This window comes from Malania oleifera, chromosome 1 (assembly GCF_029873635.1).
Source record: "Malania oleifera isolate guangnan ecotype guangnan chromosome 1, ASM2987363v1, whole genome shotgun sequence".
NCBI lineage: Eukaryota > Viridiplantae > Streptophyta > Magnoliopsida > Santalales > Ximeniaceae > Malania > Malania oleifera.
In genome coordinates, this window is record NC_080417.1 from 42828219 (window position 1) to 42849910 (window position 21692).

Sequence of the window (21692 nt, forward strand, 5' to 3'; positions counted from 1 at the left end):
GGACGCGAGTTATGCCTTTAAACATGTTTTGGATGATATTGGATTTGTAAAAGGAGATAGAGTTGTCCCGAGAAAGAGATTTTTGTGGCAAATAAAAAAAAGAGGAAGAGAGTGAGGGAGAGATTTATGTGAAAGTTAACCAACAATTTAAGAGCATAAATATAGGTATTTTTTATGATTAAAATGTACTAATTAATAATACGCTCCAATAAAAAATTAGAGATGAGAATTCAACCAATCAAGAAATGGTTTTAAATTTTCTTTTTAAAATGCAAGAAATTAGAATTTGGAGTTTGTAGGATTTTGAGATCGTAAGGATCTATTTTTAATACATAGCATAAACTACCTTTATTTTCAAATTTCTCATTATATTAATTTTATTCAAAGGAATAGCTAGTTGTGAACCAAACATAATCTCAAAAATTATCACTTAATATTTAATTTTATCAAACATGCTAAGTAGGATTAACCATAAGACTTTGTTTAGCCTTTACTAACTCCATTTTACTCCAAAGATAATACAAAAAAAAAAATCACTAATTTAAGTGGTAAAACATTCAAAGATAAATTAAGGAATGAACATATTCGTAATAAGTTAGGTGTAACTCCTATAAAATATAAGATAAGGGAGGGACGACTCAGATGGTATGGATACTTGCAACGTAGGTCTTATAGTGCACCTATGAGGAAGAGTGACTTAGTTACTGTAGAGGGGGCAGTAGAAGAGGTAGGGGTAGACTTAAAATAACTTGAGAGGAGATAGTGAGTAAGGATTTAATATTCTTAAATCTATTAAAAGAAATGGTCTATGATCGCATAAATTGGTAGAAAAAGATTCATATAACTGACCTCACTTAGTGGGACTAAGGTTTGGTTTTTTTGTTGTTGTATTTAGTATAATTTCTAGTTTCTTTTTTTCTTTTGATTTTATTTTTGTATTGTGAAAGAACAAATTACGTCGACATTTTTATTTATGTTGCTAATTTTTTTATTTATGTTTTCAATTTTCAGTTGAAATTCATGAAAAATAGATTGTATGATTTTTAGTTGTTATGACAGTTTAAACACGACAATCACCATAATTAACTTTTATGGACTAAATTTTTTATTTTATACATAATTTTTTACTAAAATTAAAATAAAAATGATCACGTGAATTTAAAATATAATAAAATATCAATAAAATTTGCAAAAAAATTAAAAATAAAATTCATTTTAAAATATGTTAACAATAAAATTATTTTGTAGTATTAAACAATGAGTTTTAAAATATGATAATCAAGTAAAAATAATTATAATAATTTTTATTTTTATTGTCATATTTCAAATTTGATTTTATTGTATTATTATTTTAATAAAAATTTTAAATTATTATTTAATTTTAAAAACAAAAAAAAGTTATTTTAGTTTGAAAAATATTAACTTGCTTATTTTTAATTTGTGATTTTAATTTTAAATTTAAATTTTTAGTTGTAATTATTATTTTCATAATTTTGACCGAACGGCCACTTCAGGGTGCAACCGCAATAATAAATCCGCGCTAAATTAATGGAGCAAATACATAATTCAGCCAAAAGCGAACCTGTCTCGTCTCAAAGCGTGTGCAAGCTGCCGGCTCGCGGAGGTGGCCCGAGTGGCATTGCCGGAAAATCTCTGACGACCGGAGAATCAAGCCACCACTCATGGGTGCTTCAGAGTCCACTCTCTTAAACTTACAGGTGTTTTTTGTTTTTTATTGTGCAAATTTCTACTGCTATCTTCTACTTTCTTTACCCCTTTTCGTCAGAGGTTTGATTTGGAACTGCTTTCGCATGGCTGAACTCCTTAGATGCATTCGAACTTTTACAAATCAGAGACCCTTTCTCATCTTTAATATTTCGTACTAATTTCCTCGACGTATCACCTGTGTGTTAATTCTTATTGATTTTCCCATCATACCATCATCATTAATTCCCTTTAATTTTCTCATCATATCTTCTGCGTGAAGAGACCGGGCGATGAAATCACCACCGTCTCGGAGAGAACAGAAAGCACAGATCCCATTTTAGAGAGGCTCAAATCCCTCAAAATCGTGAGATTTCTCTAAATTCCTGAGTATGTTTTTTGGTAGTTAGTCTAATTTCATCTTTCATTTGGGGTTTTAATTTGGAGATTCGTAGTGATTTTTTTTTTTAATTCCTTATTTTATTTGCAGGCTACACCGATTCTAACATCACCACCTGCAGAGAGCAGCTTGACAGATATTCTAGTGAGGAAGCCCTCCTCGTCTTCGGTTTCAGGTATACTGCTGCTGCTATTGTTATTTTTCAAGAACTGCATATTTGCATTGCAGGTTGAGAATTAATAGGTTGTAGCTAAAGGTTGTTTTTTTGTTCTTTACCTGATGTTTGGGAGTTTGGAATTTGAATCTTGGAGTTGGATGCAAATTCGAAAACAGGGATTTAGTTTTTTGAGTTGTGACTTTGATAGTTCTAGTGTGTCATCATTTGGAAACATGAATTATGCTGAAATAAACCTGAGAAAGAGTTGTGGAAGAATTTCACGTAATTCACTTCAGAAGTGTGCACAGGTGTACACAGTGACATAAGCCAAATGCATAAATGATGACGGAGAAATATGAAATGCCTTGAGCAGTTAAGCATAATCCTTAGCTTCAAACTCAAACTTGGCAATAGAAGGTTCTGACTGTGAAATTGGAACTTGGTTCTAGGTTCTTGCAAATACTATTTGGCAAGGGTCAATACGGATTTATTAAGAATCCAATTTCATAGATATTGGATAGGAAGGTTTCCTCCCATAGCTTCACTCATGCCTTTGTGCATGAATGCACTACTCCCAGCCTACTTAAGGTTATCTTATGTTTCCACTAGCTAAACCAAAAATTTTATATCCTCCAAAGCAAAATGCAATAGTTACAAATGAGTAAGGGAATAAATTGGATTCCATGCTAGTAGGGATCTAATCTTATTCTGTGGCATTTGAAGTTCATGTAGGCAACTGTACAAAATGAATATGTTGTCTTATTTGCTCCATTGGTTTGGTGGAATCCCTTCTAATGAGATAGTTGGTCCATTACTATTTGAATTGTTTAGGCTTTGCATTGAAATGACAGATGAAGTATTCTTTGAGAGATTAATGTTGTCATATATTCCCTCATCATTTGTGGCATTGTCGTACTTTGATATGTGAGTGGATGGCTGGGTCATCATTATAGCTCTTGGGGGCTGTGTCTCTTCTTCAAATGAATATTGGGATGATTCATCGTCTGTTATGATGGGAAGTGTTGGAGTTTCTTCTTTTGGTGATTCTTCAGGATGCTTTTGTGAGGGATCAACCTTTTCTGTCAGTAGTTTGGAGATTGAGTTTTCTTTCTCCAAAACTTCGATTTATGGCTCACAATTTGGTATGCTTGACTCTCCGACCTTTTCCTTATCTTTCTTCTGCATTGTGGAGACGGCTATTGTTTCAACCTTTTGGGTTTGGGTTGTTTGTTGAGTATGTTGCCTCTTTTTTAGGTGAAGAAAGGAATTGCTGCCTCTAAAAGAGGCTTGCATTGATATAGGCTGGTATGTTGGTTGTGGAGAGCTAAAAGGCAAAGTGGATGGTGGGAATGGAGGATCTATTCTTGTCTGTCTGTGTTGCTGTTGCTGACCCTATTTGAGAGAGTTTAGCTGGGCTTTTAGGTGTTGCTGTTTGAGGTTATATATGTCTTTTAGTATTATTATTATTGAGTGTGTTAGTATGTTAATTAGTGAGAGTTAGTGTGGGTATTATTGTCATTATAATGTAGTTAGTGTGGGTATTATTGTCATTAGAATGTACTTAAATTTGTATTATAAATAGAGGGAGAGACCTATCTTCAAATTAGGTCTTTCAATTTTAATCAAATCTTAACATGGTATCAGAGCATGATCCTATGATTCCTATCTAAACCCTATTTCCCTCAATCGTCGCCAGAAAACACCATTCCTGCAGCTGTTCTTCCCTAATCCACCTCCATCCCATACTAAATCATAAAACCAACCATATACCCATAATTAGACCCCCCCGACGACCCACCCCACAAAACCCCATCGCCTGAGGGCCACCCATGCGCCCTCACATGTCGGCCTAATGCCAGTAGAGCCGACCCCACGCACCGGCGTACGAGAGCAGTTTTGGCCACTTTTATTTTTTTCTTATGCCATGCTCTGATTCCTTCTTTAGACTATATTATCAAGCTGTTAGGCCAATTGTTTGCTAAAAAATTCCACCTTTTTCGACCATGCACTCACGGTAGTCTGTTAATTTCAATTCAGGGTTTGTGAAGGCTTCCTTGTGAGTTTTTTGGAGCCGCGGCAGCATTCGTATGTTTAGTTGTGAGGTTGTGGCAATGCTATATCCGTCGGTGAGTTATTCACCTTGTTCGTGGTTGCGTCGATGCTTCACATGGTTTGTGATTGTTCATTATTGATTGTTTTTCTTGTTTTTGGTGTGGGTACTATTTGTGAGTGCTGTGGCAGCGCTATATCCATCAGTGAGTTGTTCATCTTGTCAGTCATTGTGTCTGTGCTTCACATAGTTTGTAATTTTCCTAATTAGTTTTGATTGTTCTTCTTGGTGTGATTGCTGATTTGTGAATGTTGGGACATAGTCTTTGAATCCCAAAAATTTGTTTCCTACATCGCTGCTACAAATAACGATTCAAAAATTGGATGGAAAGAACTATGTTCAATGGTCTAAAGCTATTTAGATTTATTTAGCAGGATTAGGGAAATATGATCACTTGCTCCAATTTGAGTCCTCTGATGAGAAGAGAAAAGACGTGTGGGTTCAAGAAGATGCCTTGACTGTTTCCCTTTTGGGATTATGTCAGACTTCTTTACTCCAGTAACATTATGTGTATGTATGATTTATCCCAGGTGTACTTTTAGTTACAACAAGGAGATAGGAGCATTGCATATTATTTTGGAGAGATGAAGCGTATTCATGAGGAGCTTAACATTGTGCAACCTATAATTGCCAACGTTCGAGAGATGTAGAAGTAGAGGGAGAAGATGATAATTCTTCGTGTTCTATCAGGCTTGAGACCTGAGTTTGAGGCAGTTCAGTCCTAGATACTCAGTAGTGCCGAGCTGCCATCATTTGCTGATGTTTATGTTCGTGCCCTACTTGCTTCCTTTAGCATGCATTCTTTTGTTCTTGCATCTGGATTTAAAAGGACAGCCTTTGCTACACAAAGTGATTCTAGTTCTTTACCATACAACCGCAAAAACTATTGCAGTTGTTCGAGTAGTCATAGTGGTAAAGACGGACGAGGTAGAGGTGCTCCTCGCAAGTGCACTTATTGTGGATGGAATAATCATAGTATCGAGCAGTGTTGGGATCTTCACGGTAGAGCTTCACATGTTGCCAATGCAGCCACCACTGACTTCACACCTTTGGGGGCAGTTAATGTAGCCACCACTGACTCCTCACTTTTGGGGTCAAGTGGGGGGCAACATATTGTCTCTATGTCAGAGGAAGAGTATTCCAAGTTCCAGTAGTATCAAGCGTCACAACAAGCTTTTCTTCCCATTGCATCTCTTGCCCAATCAGGTAAGCACGTAGTATGCCTGTCATCCAGTACTTCTCGTCCTAGTCCTTGGGTTATAGACTTTGCTGTCACTAATCATATCACAGGTATACCTAGCCTTTTCTCTACTCTTCAATATCCTGCAAATTTACCTTGTGTTACTCTTGTTGATGGATCCACTATTGCAGTCAAGGGTATTGGGACTGTAAATCCTTCTTCTTCTATTTCTCTTTCTTCGGTTTTATATATTCCCAAATTTCCTTTCCATCTTATGTCCGTTAGCAAAATTACTAAATCAATGAATTGTTCAGTGACATTCTTCCTTGATTCTGTGGTTATTCGGGATTTGAAAACGAGGAAGACGATTGGTAGAGGGCGTGAAGTTGGTGGACTCTATCACTTTGAGCCGCTATCTCCTTCTACCACCTGCACTACTACTACTACTACTACACCTTTCCAAATCCATTGTTGCTTGGGTCATATTGGAAAAGTTAAAATGTCTTGTTCCTAGTTTGATTTCTGTGTCTAGTCTTGATTGTGAGTTTTGTCTATTGGGAAAGCACCATCGTGTTTCTTTCGCTTTCCGAGTCAATAAACGGGCTGCAAGTCCTTTTATGTTGGTTCATTCAGATGTATAGGGTCCTAGTAGGGTTGTGTCCAAGTTGGGTTTCTGGTACTTTGTAACTTTTGTGGATGATTATTCAAGAATGACTTGGTTATATTTAATAAAAGATCGTTATGAGTTATTTCATATCTTTTGTGCCTTTTGTTTTGAAATAAAAACTTAATTTGGTTTTCTAGTTCGAATACTTTGAAGTGATAATGCTAAAGAGTTTTTCAGTGCACAATTCACTACTTATATGACTCATTTTGCTATTGTTCATCAATCATCTTGTGCCTACACTCCTCAACAAAATGGGGTTGCAGGGCCGAAAAATAGACGTCTTCTTGAAATCACTCGCACTTTACTTTATCAAATGCATGTACCTAAAGTTTTTTGGAATGATGTTGTACTTACTACTTGTTATCTGATCAACAGAATGCCATCCTCTGTTCTTAGTGGTAAAATTCCCTACTCCATTCTCTTTCCTAATTCACCTTTATTTTCTCTTCCTCATATATTTTGGTGTGTGTCCTTTGTTCATCAACTAACTTCTAGGGTGGATAAGTTGGATCCTCGTGCTCTAAAATGTGTCTTTCTAGGCTATTCGTATACTCAAAAGGGATATCATTGTTATAGTACTATGCTGTATCGCTTCTTTGTTTCTGTCGATATTACCTTCTTTGAATCTACACCTTATTACACCTGGTCACTGAGCGGTTCTGAGCTCAATGAGTCTCTTCCTTTGCCTAATCTTCCAGATTCTACGTTGCTGTCCTTACCCAACCAACCATCTGAGTCTCCATGTAGTTCAAGTCCTTCTCATCGCCTTGATCATCCCAATTTGTAGGTGTATTTAGGACAGCGGTTCCAAGGAAGAGAGTCCCCTTTAGCTTCTACTAGGACGCCTTTGGTTTCCTCGTTTGATGATCATACTTCCCATGATGTTGATCCTCCTATTACTGTTCAGAAAGGTAAATGCACATGTACTGAACACCTCATTTCCAGTTTCGTTTCTTATGACTCCTTATCATCCTCCTATTATATTTTTGTCATTGCTCTATCATCTATTACCCTTCCTAAATCTGTTTCGGAAGTATGACTGGCTTGTAAATATGATGCAGTTGCTCATACTTAGTAATCCAAGACTGCGGGAGGAGCTTGAGTAGCTCTTCTCGGGGTAATTTTCTTAGAATATGAACATGGCTCGGGACGAGGGTAATATCATAATTGACAAAAAGAGCGTCCTGGTTTTCATGAGGAGTTGTTAGATCAAAGGAATGATTTTGGAGCCTGTAGACCATTTGGTAATGGAGAGTGGCAACAACAAAATTAGAGATCTGGGGTGCTCCAACAATCTGGATATGGACCTTGAGAGTAGTCCTCATATTTGGATCAAATAAGTGCATGCAGAAGTTGGGGAAGATTGTGAAGCTAACAATTCTTGCATTCAGCGTTTGGTGGATCGATAGCAAGAAATGGTAGAACAAGGAAGAATAGAGCAAGAAACACACTAAGAGATATTTCATTAGACAAACTAACTAAATATAAGACTAGAGGGGAAGACAAAAGAAATATTACAAGAGACTTTTAGTTCTCGTTTGCTCTGCGTCTCTTTGAACTGGAGGACTCCTTATATATAGGGGAGTAAGGCAATATGTTGTGGCATATGCTCTTATCTTACCCCTTATAAAACATATGGGAAAAATTTTACTCGACACTTTATCTAAAGCTACTTTTTTAAAGCGGCTTTTGATAAAGCTGACAACGACAATACAGTAAAAGCTAGCTTACAACGATAATGACAATATGGTAAAAGCTAAAGTTGACTATGACAATACAATGAAAGCTAATAATACTAGGATTGGTGTTGTCGTGGCAAATTAGAGATCATATCTTGCTTTGTACTTTTCTTTTCCTATACTGGATAACGGGCCATACCTTCCAGATCGTCAATAGTTCCATTATTACTTGTTTGGTCCACGTAGTAGAGTGTCACCCTGTTTGTTATGTAAGTTTTATAAAAATGGGGGAACATGACTGAGTAATGAGTACTTTTAGCCCTTCCATCATTCTAGTAGTGCACTAGCTTGAAGAGGTCCTATGGCAGTTTATCTAGGTCAACATTATTGATATAACACATGTTTTTTCTTGTTTCGATCCAATGGGATGCTGATAAGTGAGGATCTACAAATGGATTTTCTTTGAATCTTTGTATCCTTTCACATATAAGGAAGATATTGACATATGTTTTCCCTCCCTAAGTTTGGACCTTGCCTCTAAAATGAAAAGTGACCAAGAGATAAGGGAATCTAGTCATGAAATCAAGCCAACTAACCCACTGGTCCTTTAGGTAGCTATACAGCTAGGGTCTGACCAAATGCTAGAGAAGAAGAAAGGCCTCCTTTGGTAAATTTATGTAAGGCATTGTTGGGTCCCAAATGCCATTATGGTAAGGACAAAGTGGGTGCTAGTCTAAATACTTTAGTGGTGCATTGACCAAACTGTAGTTGGGAAGAATAATAGACTAGAAACCCTGAATCATTTTGGTGTTCCCCTTTTCGATAGTATGCCAAAGGATATTGTCCTGGATTTCACTGGGGAGGCTTTGGATTCTCTTTGTAATGAGTGAGTTTGAAGAGGATGAGGACGCCATGACGAAGAGGACTTGAAGATTGGTTGGCCTTGAGAGAAAGTCACTAAGTATGATGTGCTTTCCCTTGATGTGATTCACCTCAAATTTATACTTTGAGAACTAGTTAGCCCATCTAAGGAGTTGTCCTTGCGGGAGTATCTTTTTCTTAAATTGTATCATCTTTGGAAAATATGACATGTCCATCTGTACTATAAAAGTGTGTTTGATTAGATGGAACTCACATTTTTCGATTCCTCTTTTCACCATCAGAATCTCCTTGAATGTGGAGTGATAATGTGACTTTGATTCTTTGAATGCTCTACTCTTGTATCCAAAGATGTGTCTAGTCTCATCGTCCTTTTCTTCAATCAAGCTTGCACCCCAATAACTATCACTTGCATCAATCTGTAGGATTCTTTTGCCTTTGTTAGGAATCTAGAGAGGTGGAAGTTGTGTGGCCATTCCTTTAAGCGACCTTATTGCTTCTATGTGTTTGGATTTCTAGGGGGCACATCTTCCTTTTTCAAAAGTTAATAGTGATGTCGTGTAGATTGCGAACTCTGGGACAAAGTCTGCCACATTATTGACTATACCAAGAAATTGTTGCAGTTGCTTTGTCGTCATCTAGTGCTGAGTTTTGTTGCAATATGTGGCTGCAGTTCATACTTTCCTTGGCTAATCTACATCCCAAGGAAATCAATCAGCCCCAATTATCACATTTTTTTTGACAACATGACCCATATTGCGCAATTATTTTTTTAAACTGGTTTAAGATTTTTGCACGGGATGCCAGATCTTTTGAGAAGAGGAAAATATCATCAATGTAGATCAAGGCATGATGGAGGATGGGCTGGCATATCTTGATCATTGCCTTTTGGAAAATGAATAGGGCCACCTTAAGCCCAAATGGCATGACTGCCTATTGCTAGTGGAAATTGGGCCTATCTTCTAGATGGATGCCTAATTGCTAGAAGCACACTTTCAAGTCAAACTTTGGGCCTCCTATAATTGTGAAAAGAGGCTAGCCTTATTGGGTAATGGGAACTTGTCACTAGCAAGGAAATAGTTGAGAGGCTGATATTGATGACGAGCCTGAGCTTTCCTTGTGCTTGTTCAGCTTTTCTATTGATAAAGAAGGTCTCACTGGCCCATTTTAACGTAGTTGGGCTCAATTAGCCCTTCATCTTGCAGTTGGGCTAATTCATTCTGGGCCAATAAATAGTGCTTTGGTTTCATTCCCTTGTGGTTTGCCTTTGTAGGGTTGATATCCTTATTTTTCTTGAATGGAAGGCTAACAAAGAACTTTGGATTCTTCCACAGTGGCTTCGAGCATTTCTTTTAAAATTCATTGTGGCTGTCTACATAGCTTGTTTGAATGTGGGAACATTCCATACTTGGATTGACTTGATAGCTATTGAAATCTTCATCTTTTTCGTCCGAAGAGTCTGATAAGTCGGTTTGTTTCCTTTGCCGGAAGGCAAGAATGGATTCTTCATTTTGATGACCATCCATAGAGAAAATAGATTTGATGTCAACATTTGAATCCCAATATGAGACTTTATGTTGCATTTGAATTAGTTTGATTCTATTTCGTCTCTGAGGACACCTCTAGGCATTATGTCCCTGTTGGTTGTAAATGTAACATTGGTTATCTTTTGGGTCCTTCCTGTGCTTCTTTTATCTAAGATATTTCCATCGTTTCTCCTTGTGTTTGCATTTTATGGACTTTTTGGGAAGATAAACATCTTCTCTTTCTCCCGTTGAACAGGAGCACTACTTGTCTCCTTTGCATTTGATGAGAAGATCTTTCCTCTTACATTCTTTGGTTATCTTCATGTCTGGATAAACATCTTCTCTTTCTCCCGTTGAATAGGAGCACTACTTGTCTCCTTTGCATTTGATGAGAAGATCTTTCATCTTTCATTCTTTGGTTATCTTCATGTCTGTTTTCTAGACTCTTTTGTATATGTCATACTTTCTGCAGAGTGTATCCAGATTCATGAGAGCACTTCTGTTGAACTTATTGAGAGAAGTGTTTTCGGGTCTTTTTCCACACATTTGAAGTTCCCAGAGAACTTCTCCTAGTGGATCAGGCAGGCTATTGAGGTATGCTTACTTGAGGTTGATGTCATCTGGTCCGCAAAGAGTGTAGTATCTTTCAGAGATAAAATTATAATGCTTCTCAAGATCTTTTCTTTTAAGTGAGCAGCATTTAATCTTCATGTACTCTTCCCTGGCTTGGGTAACATAGTCCTCCCAAGTGCCACAAAATTCCTCAATGATTGTAGATATGAAGACATCAAGATTCGGCACTTGTGATATCTGCAGTTGTCGATAATCTCCAAGGTTTGTTCACCAAATTTTGAGTCTCCTAACGAATTTGGAAACAACCTTTCCGATGACTTCTTTTAGCGTAATCCCTTATTTTATTAATTTTTCTATGCACTTAGCATGGAGCTCCAGGATTTTATTCCTTTACTAGTTTGGTGGAATCCCCTCTAATGAGATAGTTGGTCTGTTACCATTTGAACTGCTTGGGCTTTGCATTAGGATGGCAGATGAGGTATTCTCTGAGAGATTGAGCAGATGAGGTATTCTCTGAGAGATTGATGTTGTCATCTATTCCCTCATCAATTGTGGGATTTTCATACATCTATTCCCTCATCATTTGTGGGATTGTCGTACTCTGATCTGTGAGTGGATGGCTAGCTCATCATTTTAGCTCTAGGAGACTGTCTCTTCTTTAGATGATCATTGGAATGATTCATCGTTTGTTATGATGGGAAATATTGGAAATGGAGTTTCTTCTTTTGGTGATTCTTTAGGATGCTCTTGCAAGGGATTAGCCATTTCTGTTAGTAGTTTGGAGATTGAGTTTTCTTTCTCCAAAATTCCAATATGTGGCTCACAATCTGGGATGCTTGACTCTCCACGGGCTTATTGCATAGGGTTGTTTTATTGTAGGCTGTACTTTGTAAGAAGCTTTTGGGTTGAGCAAATATTGGGGAGTGTATATTACAAACCATGGGTGGGCCTGTTGTATTTATGAGAGAATGAAGCTGAAGTGCTGAACATTTCCCACTTTTTGGTGAAATCATCTCATATGGGTGTTGGCGACGGCCTTGTGCTGAGATGATGGGATGATCTTGGTATCCTACTCAAACCTGCTGCTGTTGGATATTGTTACTTGGCTAACCTATTGGCCCTTAGCTGGGCAGCTGGGCCTATAAGGAGGCAAAGTAGACAGGATGCCATTAAACCACCTTAAAAAATTTTAAGATGACTTTGCAAATACAGTCCATTGGGTTGGCAATCTTGTCCAAGTGAGGCTCTCTTCTAGTAACCTAGAGAGGCAAACCTTTAAGTTTTAGGACAAATTTTCAGATGTGGTTCATTGGGTTGTATAGTCCTATCTAAGGGGGCCATTTGTTTGCACTTAATAGCATCTAAATAGAGGCTAGGCTCTTGTCTAGTATTAGATGAACCTGTATTGTTTGTTTAACTTCTAAATAGGTGCTCCCTTGCTGATTTGGCCGGCACCAACCAAATATTCCTTTTTGACATAGTTGCCTCTCTGCTCTCTTATTCTTTCACGCCACAAACCCCTCTAGCAAGACAGCCTCTTTTCTCCTCTCTCCTCTTTGTTCCTAAACCCTAAACCTCTTTTTCATGCAGCACTCCAACTATTTATCTATATTTTGTAAAAGGTAAGAATTTGAAAGCTGATGCATGGGAGGTGTGGACATGGAATTTCTTTGGTGAAGGGGTGCAAGTCATGCAAGAAGCACAGGTGGAAGGAAATATAAAGGAACTGATTTTGCGGCATGCAAAAGGGAGCAGAACACTCCATTAACTGATTCAACTCGACTGCCACCCTACCCTATTATTGTGGTTGTGTTAGGATTCCAAATCAATTGGGATTTCTAATTAACGTGTTATGATTCCCAAATCAATTAGGATTCTATTTAATGTTAGGATTATTAATGTTTGTTAGGATTCCCAAATCAATTGGGATTTCTAATTAATATGATTCCCAAATCAATTGGGAGGATTTTATTTAATGTTAGGATTATTTAATGTTTATTAGAATTCCGAAATCAATTAGGATTTGAGGGGATATTTTACATTCCTAATAGGAGTAAGTTTCTCTACCCTATATATATGCGTAACCCCTGCGAGGCTTTTCGATTCAAGCAATCAAGTAGTAACATAATTCATTGCCTTTGACTAATTTGGAGGCAAATCCCCTCGAAGTGATCAAACCCTATCTTCTCCACTATTTTCCATTCTTTAAATATCCTAAATTTCTCCATGATAAAACCCTAAGGTCTTATCATTTGGTATTAGAGCAAGTGTCTGAAGGTTAAACTTGCTATGCAAAATAATGGGTTGTATGTTGACGGAGGCAGAAATGTTAGGATTCCCAAAATAATTGGGATTTCTAATTAATGTGTTATGATTCCCAAATCAATTGGGATTCTATTTAATGTTAGGATTATTTAATGTTTGTTAGGATTCCCAAATCAATTGGATTTTCTAATTAATATGATATCCACGATAAAATCCCAAGGTCTTATCATTTGGTATCAGAGCTGGCATTCTTGTGGACGCCGGTAACCCACCGACAAAAATAAGATCTTCGGATTCTTGATCTTCATTCATACTCCATGGCCTTAGAAAATTCAGCCGAGTCCCAGACGAAAGCTACTTTAGGCACCTAAACTACTCATTACAATGCATCTTCCCACAAAGAGAGAGAAGATGATGTCTCTACATTAGCTAATCGTAGGGAGTAGCCATACATGTGTGAAGGAGGTTACCAAGGAATGCAAAGCATGATCATGGTCCTTTTTGTATGAAGGTAGAATTTGCTCGGTGGGATAGTGATGACCCTATTGGTGTGGTTTCTGGGGCTGAAAAATACTTTCGCTTTCACCGCACTCTAGAAATATCTTAAGTTGAGATTGCTTCTATTAGTTTGGATGGCGATGCTATTCAATGGTATGATTGGTTTGAAGCTCATTATGGAATGCCTTCATGGGTAGAACTTATTTCTGGATTACTTGTTTTATTTGGACCCATTAGATATGAGAATATCGATGGAGAGCTTGCTAAAATAAGCCAAACTAGCACTGTCTTGGAGTATTTGACACGATTGGAGCGGTTATCAAACAAGACTAAAGATTGGAATGAAAGTCAACTCGTGGGTACTTTAAATAAAGGTCTCCTACTTGACATTTGGTGTGAGGTCAAAATGCGTCAGCCACGGACTATAACCGCTGCAATTTCCTTTGCACGGTTAGAAGAAGAGAAAAGAGAAGTTGGGAGAAGAATTACATCATTCCTGCAAGATTATTAGCAAACAGAATGTTAGTAGCACTATCACAATCCCAAATCAATTGGGATTCTATTTAATGTTAGGATTATTTAAGGTTTGTTAGGATTTCCGAATCAGTTGGGATTTAAAAATTAATATGATTTCCCAATCAATTGGGATTTCTAATTAATATGATTACCAAATCAATTGGGATTAATGTTAGGATTATTTAATGTTTTTTAGGAATTCCCAAATCAATTAGGATTCAAGGGGTATATTTTACATTCCTAATAGGATTAAGTTTCTCTACCCTATAAATATGTGTAACCCCTATGGGGATTTTTGATTCAAGCAATAACATAATTCATAGCCTTTTGCTAATTTGGAGGCAGATCCCCTTCAAGTGATCAAGCCCTATTTAATTTTACTATTTTCCATTCTTTAAATTCTCCCAATTTCCCTACGATAAAACCCAAGGGTCTTATCAGGTTGAGTCAAACAATTTTTTGCATCTTCTTTATCAGGTTTTTGTGCTTGCAACAATGGAGCTTCACAGACCGGGCAGTGATTCCCTTCTTGGGTCTCAGTTGAGAATGATTTAGATTGGTGTCAAATTTACTTTATTTTTTTTTTTATTTTTCATTTTTAAAAAAAATTTATTAAAATTTCCAATTCTACCAGATTTCTTCTTTGATCTGTCGAGGATGGTTCATATCAATACTCTCCTCCATCAGCTAAATAATGAATAGCTGTAGCTATTTCTTTCTCTTTTTTCTAAATTGTTAAATTTCTATCATGGTTGGATAGTGTGTACATTGGAGGGTTGTGTTGGGAAACATTAAACATTTGAATGAAGGCAATCTTGGTGGGGTTATTGCTCATGTAGATTACAGTATATTTGTAAATGCCTTTTATATGATTTGAATATTTCACAATTAATTTTGTGATTGGGTAATATGTAAATTTTTTTTTTATATTTCTTTAAATTTAACCCTAGATAGTTTGAAGGGCTAAAATGGGAAAAAAACACACTTATTCAGAGCTTAATTACCAAACAACTCAAATCATTCAGTGCTCAGATTTACAGACTGGTTCTAGTTATATATATACAACCTGTTCACAGATTCAGAATTGTATTCATTATTCAGCACTTAATGCTTAATTTTATCAAACATTCTCACAAGTGTGGTAATCTTGTGTATTTTCTGATACTGACTTATCTAGGTTCTTTTTAGCAGCTATGCTTTTTTGAGCTGTGGCTTCTCTTGTTTCTGAGTTGGAAGATATGAAGGCAGATCTAATTGTCAAGATGGGAGCTTATAGACATCAATCAACATTATTTTCCTGAAAATTCTACATTGCACTAGTCAAAGAGGAAATTTTTTTAATTGTTATATTATAGTATAACTGCATTCTCTGCAACATTTTGTTGCATGCTGCTTGTCACCCTTCTATAAAGGGGGAGCAGGGGAAAGGGCTAAATGTTCATAAATTAAACATTATTTTCCTGAAAATTCTACATTGCACTAGTGTTTGAAGAGGGAATTTTTTTAAATGTTATATTATAGTATAACTGCATTCTCTGCAACATTTTGTTGTATGCTGCTTGTCACCCTTCTATATAGGGGGGGCGGGGGAAAGGGCTAAATGGTCATAAATTAAATTTCCTTCGATTGAAATAGGTGTTGTGAATCCGAAGGTGATTCTGGAGCTATTCTCAATGTACCGTGATTGGCATGAAGGGAAGGCCCAGAAGATTAGCGAAAAACAGGTTTGCCTTCATGAAGATAAATTTTATGTGTTCAAAAATAGTTCTGGTAGCGTATTTAATGACTTTGACACTACCAAGGCATGAAAACAAATTATTAATGGTAATACACCTATCTGCCTCATAGATAGAGACATAGGATTAAAATTGATCCAAGATCCCTTATATCTTCCCCCTTTCTTGCGTAAAAGCGATCAGAATTCAAACACAGAGCATTTTACTGTGATGGATCGAACCATGGGAACGAATTGAAAGGGCTATCATCTTATTTGGCTAGATCTTCCCTCCCCAAAAAAAAATAAAAAAAATAATCCATATAATCTGGGCCAGACAACCCTTACACTCAATTTAATGGCGTAGGTTTTGCCTTTTGTCAAAAAGGGTGGTATTGAAGCATGACAGGTTATAGATATGCCCTAGATATATGGATCTCAATATGCTTGGAAGTTCAAACTAGAGCAATTTTCGTGATTTGATTGCTGGGCTTAGATCAAATTTTTTATCAAATTTCATTGAGAATGCTTTGTGAGGACTCAAATTGTTTTCATATTCTGAACTGTAGAAAGTGGGAGATAATAAATTGTTTGAGGAAAATGCCATAACTCTCCCTCGCTCTGCCTGTATTATTTCCTTCTCAAATGCCCGCCCTTTCAAAGGCAGTGTGCTTAGTGGCAGTGTTTGCCAGTACAATAGTACGAGGGCATGAAGCTTCATGAAACTAGTTTGATGCATTTTAATGGAGGGTTTGGAGTGGAATGGAATGAAAAATTATTAGGAAAGTATGTAGAAATATAAAGATCACTCCCATTCCATTTCTTTGCTTACCAACAGGGGGTTATTGTCTGATTTTATCTTTGGGCATTGAAGCCCTTCCTGCAGTTCGCCCTTGCAGTTAAGAAACTTGTTTGTTCATTTTAAGGGTCGTCAATCATTTACATCTTATTTAGGAAATTTAACTTGTATTACTACCCACATATTAAGAAAAAAACAAGTTGTATCACTATCCATTTCTAAGTCATAAAACTTAAATATTTACACCCTGTGCACTGCTTTTGTTGTTGCTGCAGGATGAGATAGAAAACAAGATAGAAGTTGCTGATGCTTTGGCAGTTAAACTTCTTCAACGATTTAATTACTCTGTCTCAGCAATGAAAACAACTTCGCAGCATCTATCAGAAGGTGGTCTGTTTTTTTCATTTAGTATCTCTCCAGGTGAAAATAAGTTGACCTTCCAAGTTCTGGTAATTGACCAGAGTCACAGAAGGCCCGAATCCTAATTTTGATGAAAATTTGGGTTGGGAGTCATGAACAACACCACAAATTTGCTAGGCATGCAGTTGACATCAACTATTGTTTTCATTCAAGAATGTTTGGCGCGGTAGTTTAGATAATAACAAGGAATCTAGATCAAATGTTATTTTTATTTCCCTTTGTTTTCGTGTTCTCATGACCCATTAATTTTGGAAAATGGATGCAGTCCATGCATTGCAGGTTGAGATTGGGGAGTTGAAAGGAAGGTTGACTGAGGTGATTAGTAACTGCAATGCATTGTGCAATAGAATTTCCAGAGAAGGGCCTGAACCTCTTCGATCATCTGTTGAGCCATTTGCAGCAGCTACTGGTAATGTAGAAACCAGTAATGGCTCATCATCCCTGCAGAGAATTTCAAATTGAAGCCCAACTTCTCCTGGAAGACAAGTCAAACTTGTTTTGTTTGGTTTTCTTTTGTCTTTTCTTTTTTTTCATGAATATGTTTCGGAATGTAACCAAACATCTTGGTGCTAATTTGGTATGCTGGAATGAGATGGAATTAAATTTATTAATCGACTTCATTATGTTTCTTGTTCAAATATTCATACTCTTTTTTTTCCATTTCCATTCCATGTGCAGATCAAATATTTTCTGCACAATTTGTTTGAATCTGATGAGATGGCATGGTTACTGTACTCCTGGTTTGACCCTTCCCGACCATGTGATGAGTTCATGGAAGTAATGTAAAATCTTTGGGCCAAGACACTTGGAAGTATATATATATATATATTGGCTAAGTATTTTTCTCAATATCTAAAGATGAAAAATAAATCCTTCCATAATTTCTTTTATTTTTCTTGAGAACTTTCGTTGATTTAATTTTTAATTTTTTAATCTTTAGTCATGTTTAATTAAAATTTGTTTTTATTCAGGATAGAGAGAATAAAAATTTGCTAATTAATTATCATTCAATTGTAATAAGAGTTCAGTGGATAAGAGTTTTAACATGCCAAACGCCAAAAAACAAAAAAAAAAAAAAACATAAATTCACTGAGAAATGGGAACTTCTCTGAACTCTATTTCATTGGCACTACAATAAGTAGAAGAAGAAGAAAAAAAACCGAATCAAGTCATTGCATTACCATTCCCAGTTCCAAGCAAGGTATTTTTTTTTCTTGAGCAGTTCACATTCCCAATATTTCTATTATAAAAATAACGAAGGACTTCTCTAAAGAGTAATAAAAACTCAACAGCAATATTTTCCCCTCGGTTTCATAAATTCACCAGCTGAGAATTGAATGAATGGATTAAAAGAAACTCAAACGCCCCGAAATTTAATTTAATAATTAAAAAAAAAAAACTTCAAAAAACGGAGGAGGAGAAGAAGAGCACAACAATAAGATTCACCTTCTGAATCAAAACATTCAACCAGATCCCATCATCATCATTGAAGAAGGTTGGTACGATCCGAACGAAATTATCAGATACGAGAAAACAAATCACTCACTCATGGTTGTTGCTGAGCGTCCATGAACCCAGCATCAACCAAAACCTTCTCCCTCTTCGCCAGTTCAATATCTTCATCCACCATCATCTTCACTAGCTTTTCAAATCCCACCTTGGGTTTCCACCCAAGAACCCTTCTCGTCTTACTCGAATCCCCCTCGAGATTATCCACCTCCGCGGGCCTGAAATACCGCTTGTCGATCGCCACATGATCCTTCCAATTCAATCCGACGTACCCAAATGCCGCCTCCAAGAACTCCTGCACCGTGTGCGACTCCTCCGTCGCCACCACGTAGTCGTCCGGCGTCTCCTGCTGCAGCATCAACCACATCGCCTCCACATAGTCTCCCGCGAAACCCCAGTCTCGCGACGCCTGTAAGTTCCCCAAGAATAGCTTGCTCTGCAACCCGATCTTGATCCGACCCACGGCCCGAGTGATCTTCCGCGTCACGAAGTTCTCCCCGCGCCGGGGCGACTCGTGGTTGAAGAGGATTCCGTTGCAGGCGAAGATCCCGTACGCTTCGCGGTAATTGACGGTGTACCAGTGGGCAGCGCATTTGGCGGCGGCGTAGGGGGAGCGGGGGTGGAAGGGGGACGATTCGGACTGGGGAGGGGGAGTGGACCCGAACATTTCGGATGACCCTGCCTGGTAATAGCGGATGTGGGAGCGGCCGGTGGCGGCAATGTGGGAGCGTACGGCCTCCAGGAGGCGGAGGGCGCCGGTGGCGACGACGTCGGCTGTGTAATCGGGGATCTCGAAGGAGACGGCGACGTGGGACTGGGCGGCGAGGTTGTAGATCTCGTCAGGGAGGAGGGTGTCGAGCCAGCGGCGGAGGGAGGAGGCGTCGGTGAGGTCAGCGTAGTGGAGCTTCATGCGGGCCTTGTGGGCGTTGTGGGGGTCGATGTAGATGTGATTGATCCGCTGGGTATTGAAATTGGAGGACCGCCGGATCAGGCCATGAACGTCATACCCCTTGTTCAGCAGGAACTCCGTCAAGTAGGATCCATCCTGTCCCGTGATGCCGGTGATCAGCGCCACCCTGCGTTTGGGCGGCACTGGAGCATCCCCACCATTGGCCGGAGTTCCGGATCCGGGAGTGTCGTTTGACGACGCCATTGGTTTGACCGACTCCATCTGCTTATGGGTTAGCTCTTCGGAAGGCGGCGCACACACAGAAGGAGACACGGTGTGGAAGAGAGACAGGGGAGAAGGAAATGCGTGTGGATTTTAAGAGCGATGGGGTGGGAAGGAAGAAGGACATTTTCGTCATTTCGGGATGTGGAGTCACCGCCGTTTATCTCGGCTGTAAAATCTTTCTAACGTGTCTCGGTGCGGTGCGCATTGATTGGCCAAAGGTGTACACGTGTTCTCGAGTTGTCGTCTCTGAACTGTCCCCAGACGGGCTTGATGGGTCCTGTAAGTTTGTTAACCAACGTACACTCACCTTGGATTAATGATGAAAAATTGGAATAGGGTAGCACCTTTTTAAATAATAATAATAATAATAAATAGGAAATAAAGGCATTCTAATATTCCGTCTATTTTTAATCCTGTTAAAAATTTAACAGCCGTTTGACATCATTATTAAAATTTTTAAAAAAATTTAAATTAATTAATAATCTGTTTGATTAATATTAATAAAACTAAATCAAATTAAAACTTAATAAAAAAATGTTGATTTTCATATTTAAATAAAATAATAATATAAAAATAAAATTACCACAATAAAATTACAAAATGACACACATCGAAAAATACTATAATAAAATAAAAATTATTATAATTATATTACTATACTTTCAAAATTTGCTTTACAAAAAAAAAACTTATTAGATATGACAATTAAAAAATAGTGAAAATATTTGTAATTATATTTATTATTATTTTTAAAAATTTATGTATATTTTTATTCTAATTATATTTAAATTCATAGGATCAGTTAATTTTAATTTTAATTTTAAACGTAAAAATGAATAATTTAATCTAAAAAAATTATTTTTGAATATTAAAATTTCTAACAATAAGTTGCCAAAATAACTGAAAATTATAAAATATAGTTTTCAATTTTTCCACAAACAATTGAAAATTAATAACAGAAATAGAAAACTAACAATATAAACAAACGCTTTTCTATAATCTATTCCTTCACTATACAAAAATAAAAATAACAACAATCTCAAACAAACCCTTAAATTTTTTAGATTTGGTGCGACTTACTTGAATCAAGGATTTACTTTAGGGAAATGGAAGAAAAGAAAAGAAACTTAAAAATTATTATACTTTATGTTTATATTAAATATTTAAAATAATTATTCTAATATAATTAAAAATTATAAAAATTAAATGTTAGTCATGTGTATGATTAAAAATTTTGGCATTAATTTGTTACATATATTATTTTCTTTTAAATTTGATAACCAAATATAAAATAGTAAAATGTTTCATCCTTTACTTTTCTTTCTCTCATGTTCTCTATAAATTTCATTTCGAACAAAATTTTGTTTGGTAAAATAAAAGGAAAAGAAATTTTTAAGAAATATTTTTCATTGTATTTTCTTTATATGTCGAGTATTATTAAAAATAAAATTTTAAAATATATTCTAATTGTATGTAAAATCAAGTTTTTGTTTATTAATTTGGTTTTTTTTTTTTTGATTTTTCACCCTTTTTGAGAACTAAACATGAAAAAATAATTTTCTTTTTTCATTTATCTGATATTTTTAGAAGTTCCAACCAGATCATGGAGTCCAAAAAAGGGGAAAAAAATATCATGTAAACAATAGGAGAAAAATAAAACCCTAAATATGAAGGAAATAAAGAGGATAATTTCTTCTTTAAAAAAAAAAAAATGAAAGAAAAATAAGAGTGTAGGCTAATATTTGTGAATAGAGGAGGCCACTAGATTCATAAAAAAATCACATAGGTTTATAATTTTCTTATATTTTATTTGATGAGTCGTTTCACTAGATTCATTTTATCTATAATTCAACATTTTTAAAACTAAAAGGGTGAATTAGGGAGAATTAAGGACACTAATGTTGAAAAATTCGAAGTAGACT

At 36.7% G+C, this 21692-nt stretch overlaps 2 protein-coding genes across 2 annotated transcripts; one reads left to right on the forward strand and one right to left on the reverse strand.

Moving 5' to 3' along the window:
* Positions 1–1537: 1537 nt before the first annotated feature.
* On the forward strand, positions 1538–17725 carry LOC131153377 (uncharacterized). Its single transcript, XM_058105651.1, has 6 exons — positions 1538–1718; positions 1988–2071; positions 2195–2279; positions 15790–15878; positions 16943–17054; positions 17353–17725. Exons 1-6 carry the CDS (start codon positions 1683–1685, stop codon positions 17547–17549), a joined length of 603 nt encoding a protein of 200 aa, XP_057961634.1. The 5' UTR covers positions 1538–1682; the 3' UTR covers positions 17550–17725.
* A 516-nt stretch (positions 17726–18241) lies between these two features.
* Positions 18242–19892, reverse strand: LOC131153367 (GDP-mannose 4,6 dehydratase 1). Its single transcript, XM_058105640.1, has one exon. It carries the CDS (start codon positions 19765–19767, stop codon positions 18634–18636), a length of 1134 nt encoding a protein of 377 aa, XP_057961623.1. The 5' UTR covers positions 19768–19892; the 3' UTR covers positions 18242–18633.
* Between the last annotated feature and the right edge of the window lie 1800 nt (positions 19893–21692).

Bases quoted from the DNA above. Each gene is read 5' to 3' on its own strand.
- LOC131153377 (XM_058105651.1), top strand. From the start codon at position 1,683: ATGGGTGCTTCAGAGTCCACTCTCTTAAACTTACAG. The intron at 15,879-16,942 runs GTTTGCCTTCAT...TTGTTGCTGCAG, and splicing joins AGAAGATTAGCGAAAAACAG to GATGAGATAGAAAACAAGAT. The intron at 17,055-17,352 runs GTGGTCTGTTTT...AAATGGATGCAG, and splicing joins TTCGCAGCATCTATCAGAAG to TCCATGCATTGCAGGTTGAG.
- LOC131153367 (XM_058105640.1), bottom strand. From the start codon at position 19,767: ATGGAGTCGGTCAAACCAATGGCGTCGTCAAACGACACTCCCGGATCC.